Below are 8,319 nucleotides of genomic sequence, written 5' to 3' on the forward strand. Positions count from 1 at the left end.
AAGTTTGAAGCTTATCTGTATAGATAATAGTAACATAAAGCTTATCTGCAGAGAAAATAGTCATACAAAGTTTATCTGTAAAAAAAAGTAGTCACATCAAACTTACCTGTATAGAAAATAGTCACATAAAACTTATCTGCAGAGAAAACTGTCACACAAAGCTTATCTGTATAAAGGGTAGACACCCAAAGCTTGTCATATTAAAGTAAAAAAACAACCTACGTTTAGTTACATCATTATAAAGATGTGATTAAACAAGATTCTAATTACTCTGGTATCACAGAATGATTTTGATTCAAGGAAGCTCCTTTTGGATTCCAAGCATGAACTAGTATTTTTATCCAATTAAAACTAAAATATCTGAATAATAGAGTTTCAGAAAATGCCTTTCTTAATTTTCTAAAACTTTCAAAGGAATTTATTAAGTTAATAGAGCTAGAATTTTCAAGAATTCATCTGCGTCTAGAGAGATAGATGGTTTGTTTGTTTTTGAATTTCGCGCAAAGGTACACGAGGGCTATCTGCGCTAGCCGTTCCTAATTTTGCAGTGTAAGACTAGAGGGAAGGCATCTAGTCATCACCACCTACTGCCAACTCTTGGGCTACTTTTTTACCAACGAATAGTTGGATTGATCGTCACATTATAATGCCCCCACGGTTGAAAGGGCGAGAATGTTTGGTGTGACTGGGATTCGAACCCGCGACCCTCAGATTGCGACTCGAGCGCCCTAACCACCTGGCAATGCCGGGCCTGATATAGATGGATAGACAAAGTAAATCGGCGTCTAGAGAGATAGATGGATGGACAAAATAGATCACTTTCTAAAATTGAAGAAAATGACCCGAAATGTTTTTGTTTTACCTGTGTGATGAATATATTAGTAAATGTGCCTTTCATTATGTAACAAAATAAACTCCACAAAAGAAATACTGTTGAATAGTTCCTTTATCGGGGCTATTCAAAGATGAGATGACCGATCTACTCTAGGTGTCTGTGCTATAGATAAGCTTTATATAATTATTTTCCCTACATATGTGAACTTTATGTGACGATTTTATATACAGATAAGATTTGTGTGACTTTTTGACCTTTGTATAACCATTCAACATTTCTCAATAAATAATTTAGTAAATTTGCATAAGGCTTTGTCAATCATTACAATTTGCTCAAAACTGATTAAGCATCATTTTCGTGTCTTCATTGTATTTGCTCAAATATTACAATTTTTTCTCATCGACTTAGATTTTATTATTTCTTTTATTTCAATGGATATATTGGGAAATGTAAGAGTGCCCTAACAGCCAAATATGGTAACATTTTGCTCGTTTTTGAGCAAAGCCACATTGGACTATCTGCCGTGTCTACTGGGGGGGAATCGAACCCGGATTTTAGCGTTGTAAGTCCATAAACTTACCGTTGTCCCGCACCAGAGAATAATACGATAAAAAACCTGCAGGATCGACAGATTAAAGCTTAATAGGAAAAATATGTTATGTTTTCAGCTTAAAGCTATGTTTAAGTGATAGATGTTTGAAAAGATGATGATACGTTTTAAATAAAACTTCTACACCCTTAAACTTCACTTATAAACGAATTGTTTGATGTAGTTGTCTGTTCCTCGCTATATAAGCTTAAAAATAAAACGAATCTGGAAGCAGAATGAAAATACTTGGTGATTACCGTTTAAATACATCTAAAGTTAGGAAATTATAAGCTTGGGATTATAAAACAATAACAAATTCTGGTGCAAACCTCGGTTTTTGTGCAAAAATAAAACAAATGTAGAGTTGTTTGAAATGTCTTTTTATGGCTGCTTTCTAACATTAAGTGTTTGATCACTTTGGCTTTTCATAATTTTCAAAATGAAAAAATTACATTGGCTTTAAAAGTTTTTTTTTTCATGGAAAGCTAAAAAAAAAGGGAATAAAAACTTTAAAATGCCGAGCTTTTTCACCGCAAAATGTAAATGTAAATTTTTATTACCTTTTCCTTTTTTCTTCCAGAAATAACTTCCTTTTGACTTCGGGATCCCGGGGGAAAAATAACATCAGTATAAAGCCTACATAAACGTACATGATTGTGAGTCTTTTAGAGTAAAAACGTAATGTTATCATCGTCAGACAAGTTTTTATTTTCAGCTATTTTTTCTTTCATTAACTATTAAAGCGGGCGTTTATTCTAAAGTAAGTCTTTTTAATTTTAATCTTTAACTATTTGCCAAAATAAATCACATTTGTTATATATCACCATCATTTTGAAAAAAAAAAAATATTTCTAAACTTTAGTCACTGATATTTATAATAACAATGAATTACGTAAGACTTATTTTAAGAACTTTTTTTTTAGAAATTGCAGATCATTAAATCTTCCAGTTTTTCTTTAATCTTAATTACTGTACTTGAAAATGTTAGCTACTTATCGGTAATCCTATAATCACCAGATTTTGAAATGCTAATCAGTTATCGGTAATCCTGTAATCACCAGATTTTGAAATGCTAATCAGTTATCGGTAATCCTATAATCACCAGATTTTGAAATGCTAATCAGTTATCGGTAATCGTATAATCACCAGATTTTGAAATGCTAACCAGTTATCGGTAATCCTATAATCACCAGATTTTGAAATGCTAACCAGTTATCGGTAATCCTGTAATCACCAGATTTTGAAATGCTAATCAGTTATCGGTAATACTATAATTACCAGATTTTGAAATGCTAATCAGTTATCGGTAATCCTATAATCACCAGATTTTGAAATGCTAATCAGTTATCGGTAATCCTATAATCACCAGATTTTGAAATGCTAACCAGTTATCGGTAATCCTATAATCACCAGATTTTGAAATGCTAACCAGTTATCGGTAATCCTGTAATCACCAGATTTTGAAATGCTAACCAGTTATGGGTTATCCTATAATCACCATATTTTGAAAGGCTAACCAGTTATCGGTAATTCTATGATCAATGCATTTTGAATTGCTAACCAGTCATCGTTAACCCTTGGCTGTTAGATTTGAAGGTATCGATCAGTAATCGATAATCCTATAACCACTGTATTTCGATTTGCCAACAAGTTGTCGTTAATCCTTGATTATTAGATATGAAGATGTTAGTCAGTTTTTAATAACCCCATACCCATTAGATTTTGAATTCTTAATCAGTTACCTTAGTAATTGGATCCGAAAAAGTTACTCAGACTATAACATTAGAATCCAGTCGGATGTTAAATATCGTAGTTATCTAATGAAATACTTCAGCCAATAGTTTGCACTAATGAAACGGTACTACATTCTTGTGCCATCACATGTAATAATTAACATGAAGTACATAGTGCACAAATAAAATACTGCGTGATTTTTTTTTGACTAACCAAAACATGACGTTTGAGAAGACGCACAACGACACTAATCTTTCCAGCCTCGTCAACGCTTTTTACGAACCAATAGCAGAAATATATCATATTTAAATTAAAATCTCGGAGATGAGCTATGTTTTTAGACTTAATAAATATGCAAGACTCTCACTTGAAAAAAAACACTTACTTAGGAATCCAAGCCCACTAATGTACCCACATGTACCAAACCATCCAAACTCATCTTGAAGTTTTGTAATAATTACGGTTCCCAGGATGTTCAAACTTTGCTGAAAAAGAAAACATGACAAATAACAGTATATTATCAAAAACACTTGTTAAAACAAAGCATTGCCTTTGCTTTTTTTCAAACGTAGTTCTTTTATACACGTGAAACAATTAAATGCACCTTTTAAGCATTTAAAGTTTTCTTATAAATAAACACAAATGAAATAAATAGTTTATTTAGTTGCGAAATAAACTGTTGTTGTTCCTGAACTTCTCGTTTATTGTGTTTCGAAATCTTACCCTAATCAGTTAAGCTCACATTCAGACTGCCTTTAATTCCTGTTCGCTGATCAATCCGATGATAATCAATGAGTTTTAGCCTCTGTTATTCAGTTACTTTAAGTCCTAGTTAGCTGAATTAGTGGATTGTCATTAACCTAAAACTTTGAAGTCTTCTTCTTTATCCTATTACTGTTTGCTCACTTACCTTAAGAGTATTTTCAAATTCAAGTTGATAATGTGTTGAACAAATTTGGAGCCTCACCATGTCGTTACAATTCATGTTGCCAGTCTGGTCATGCTATATCTGACGACCGTGCATTTTGACAATAACCCCGCAGCTTCCATTGCAAAAGGCTCAATCGTAATGCTGCCATGTTGTTAGCTCATCGCTCCTCCATGCGGGATTTCCATAATCCCCCGAGTTTATAAAGATGACGGTTTTTCAAACGCACATTTCAACAGTCTAATCTCAGAAATTCAAAGCCACTGAATTCGGCAACTTGAATAGAATATCTACACGTGGAATAGCATGAATACCCGTTTCATTCTCCAACTTCTTGAGGTATGTGACAGTTGAACGGATATGTCATGGAAGCAAATTGTGTTGCTTTTCTATACAGATATCCTTCTTAATTATGTCATGTTCTGCTGCCTGAGGCAAATGGACGACTTTTGCTACACATATTTGTGTTTAGGAATTTTCACCTGTTATAAAACGCCGCGCTTTGTTTACCATGCTTGGGATACGACTTGTTAAAAGTCTTTTCCTAAGTGGTCCTAGTACCTTTGTTTTCCAATGCCATTAAGTACAAGGGATATCACCGTCTTGGAAACTCTAAACATATCCTTACGATTTGAGCTTATGAATATTTTGCGTCCAAAAGGGGGCCCGGCATGGCCAGATGGTTAGGGCACTCGACTCGCAAGCTGAGGGTCGCGGGTTCGAATCTCCGTCCCACCAAACATGCTCGCCCCCTTTCAGTCGTGGGGGCGTTATAATGTGACGGTTAATCCCACTATTCGTTGGTAAAAGAGTAGCCAAAGAGTTGGCGGTGGGTGGTGATGACTAGCTGCCTTCCCTATAATCTTACACTGCTAAATTAGAGACGGCTAGCGCAGATAGCCCTCGGATATAAAGGACATTGTCAAGTTACATATTTTTATACTTTAAAATAAATTGTTAATATAAAAAAAAACAAGAGGATATCAAGGTAAGGTTTCTGACACCGAGGATATCAAGGTAGGGTGTCTGACCCCGTGACTGTAAATATTAGTGAAGTTGAACATGTTCTTTAATTTTACTCTACGATTATTACTTACCGGTATTCCACAAATAAGTCCATAAATGGCGCCACTGTGTTTGGTCCCAAAGGCCTGTGACGTCACAGCAGGGAACGTAGGCCAGAGTCCGGATGAAAGGAAATATTGTAAGAGAACCCATGTGGCCCACATCGGTTTTCCTCCGTACTGAGTAGCAGGAAAGCTTCCCAGAATAATAGTCGATGAAAAGATGAGGATGCATATTACGATCTGTTAGGGGGGAAAATCGCTTGTACATACTTCAATTTTTCTTGGATTTCTAAACACTTCGAACACCTATTTGTCCATAGTAAGAATGATAATATTCTAAACGTTTGGAAAAAACACCTGTTTTCAAACGCACATTTCAACAGTATAATCTCAGAAATTCAAAGCCACTGAATTCGGCGACATGAATAGAATGTCTACACGTGGAATAGCATGAATACCCGTTTCATTCTCCAACTTCTTGAGGTATGTGACGGTTTAACGGATATGTCATGGAAGCAAACTGTGTTGCTTTTCTATACAGATATCCTTCTTAATTATGTTAAGTATGTTTGGAAAAAACATCTGCTTTTTTTTTAATGTGGTGAGTTGTTAAAACTGCATGAATCAATCTCAATATAAGAGTTAATGCAATACGCAATGAGAGATAACTATATTTGCTATTAGACTGTCATTCATTTCCCGATGGAACAGCGGTAGTTCTACGGACGTATAACGTTAAAATACGTGGTTCGATTCTTCGCGATGAACACAGCAGATAACCCAATGTGGCTTTGTTCTCAAAACAAACAAGTGGAATAGATATTGTATCCGCTATTTCGAATATAATTAACAGGTTAATTTTAAATAGTCCGATGTGGCTTTGCTCTAAAAATCAACCAAACAAAAGCCCCCCCCTCCCAGTGGCACAACGGTATGTCTGCGGACTTACAACGCTAGAATTCAGGTTTCGATACCCGTGGGGGACAGAGCACAGATAGCCCATTGTGTAGCTTTGTGCTTAATTACAAACAAACAAACCAAAGAAAAGATTGGCATTCTTCATCCTCATCTAGCTCAGTACACGTTTCTATTACAAAAAGTGTATTAATACCATTCCAACAATTCTATGTTTGTTGTAGACCGTTGCTAATGGGGCCTTTCGACAGTGTCAGGGCTCATCAGGTTGAAAGTATCAAATAAACTGCCAAATAAAACAGTTGTGTATGAGACATCAACCTACAAGGTTCATAACGATAAAGCTGACTTAATGTTTTAGTCTCAAAGCAGTGCTAATTAACAACAATAATGTTGAGAAATATTTTGATGATTCATTCATCATTCATAAGTGACCAAGCCTTCACTTATTAACTTGTAGTAAAGATACTTGTAAGACAGAGTTTTACGAGAAAACCTTATTACACATTGTTTTAATTTTTAAGAATTTTGTGCAAAACTTCACAAGGGCTATTTCTGTTCAACCGCCCCTAATTTTGACTTGGTAGAATAAAGGGATTGCAGATAGTTAACAACACCCACCGCTAACCCCTGGACTACTCTTATCTGATCAAATACCTGGATTTAACAGTCACTCTTACAGTGCATCCACAGCCCTTAAATGCAGAGTGGGTTTTCACGGAAAGTGTCACGAATCAAGAACCCTCAGATTCACAGTTCGAGCATGCTAACAACTAGACCACCCTTTGCTTCCGTATTACGATATAGTCTGAGAAGTTAAAAGTTATTGTTAGATATGGCTAAGAATACTCTTAGAATCCGAAGAACTTCTGAGTGAAAGTAAAGAAGAACGAAGATGTTTTACAATATGTTAGTTACACTATATCTGCTACATTCAGTGCCGAAGAGGTTTTTTATATAATTTTTATTAGGGTTCATCAGTAGTGGTTGAGTTGCTATGTATATTATCAAATAGCAATAACATTTTTGTTGCTGACGTTGTAGGAAAAGTAGTTTCTTAAACCGACGAAAACAGCGTTAGTTTGTACTTTTGTTCTTTTATTGGATAGATGAAGGTAATTTAATATATTTCATTGGTAACAAGTTTGTGAAACTCAAAATAACATCAATTTACACAAACCCTGTACGAATCAGCCTAATGTATTACATCGTAAAATTCAGGAAAATTAGCGAACGTTTTATGGTTCAGCCTGATTTAAAACATTTAAACCTCTTGATCATACTTTAACGTCGAATTAGTTTCGACTTTATACACCTTTCAGCTCTTCAACTGTCTTTTTTTTGTGTCTTTCGTGTTCCTATACACTCTACATAGGCCCTGAAAAAAAAATGACATAACTTAATACCATTTATAAGACATTTACGTAAAACTTCTATATTTACCTTGAATCCAAGTTTGTCAAACAAAAACCCCCACAAAAACTTTCCAATGGCATTCATCAGCCCCGTAAATCCAGATATGACGCCTAAAAATGAATCGTCATTGATGAAAAGTTGTCCGAATGCCTGAAAATAGTTTGAAATATAGACTAAAACATGAAGATCGTACTAATGTTATATATATATTCACATCTTGCTTAATCGTTTCAAACAAATGAGAATACGCTTTAAATTGATCCTTTAAACCACCATATTTGACGTTAATGAAGAAGGAAATACTGGAAAAGTGTTTTTATCCTCATCTCTCTTTCTTAAGCTAATTGAAATATATGTTTGCCCGGAGGATCAGTAAATATATAGATATGTTTAACGATTAACTTGTCCACCAATTGGAATAGGTTTTATATAGCCATATTAGAAAACCACAAATATATAAACTGTTGCCTCGCAAGGTAAAAAGCAAAGTTCCATAAAACAAAAGTCTGAAACAACAATAAGGCTATTGAAAGCATAATTATAGACCTTCATGCTGGACATTTTGTAGAAATTATTATCAACATTGGATTTCGTTAGGATATAATCAAAATAAAAAAAATTAAAAAATAGCATGCATTTTAACAAAATTGAATAAAGCGAAGTCAGATAGTCTACGGGAATATTGTTCAAAATATTTCTAAGCTACATTGAAAGTGGCGTAAAACGTTCTTCTTACCTTTATTGTGATTTACCATTATTAGTTTAATTGTCTGTAGTGCATTTTTTTCGTTTATTCGTGATAGCTCATTTAGTAGCGTGCTGTATTAATAATTAA

General features: G+C 34.4%; 1 protein-coding gene across 1 annotated transcript in view; it reads right to left on the reverse strand.

Annotated features, from left to right (window-relative positions):
- Positions 1-1,984: 1,984 nt before the first annotated feature.
- Positions 1,985-8,319, reverse strand: part of LOC111089453 — a gene marked incomplete at its 3' end in the record, with an annotated part of 17,132 nt that continues 10,797 nt past the window's right edge. The window contains exons 4-7 of the mRNA XM_022401990.1: positions 7,512-7,634; positions 5,184-5,393; positions 3,544-3,643; positions 1,985-2,060 (exon numbers count right to left, since the gene is read on the reverse strand). Coding sequence (XP_022257698.1) covers positions 1,985-2,060; positions 3,544-3,643; positions 5,184-5,393; positions 7,512-7,634 — 509 coding nt within the window. The remainder of the gene's footprint in view (positions 2,061-3,543; positions 3,644-5,183; positions 5,394-7,511; positions 7,635-8,319) is intronic.

Source organism: Limulus polyphemus, unplaced genomic scaffold (genome assembly GCF_000517525.1).
Source record: "Limulus polyphemus unplaced genomic scaffold, Limulus_polyphemus-2.1.2 Scaffold6303, whole genome shotgun sequence".
Classification (NCBI taxonomy): domain Eukaryota; kingdom Metazoa; phylum Arthropoda; class Merostomata; order Xiphosura; family Limulidae; genus Limulus; species Limulus polyphemus.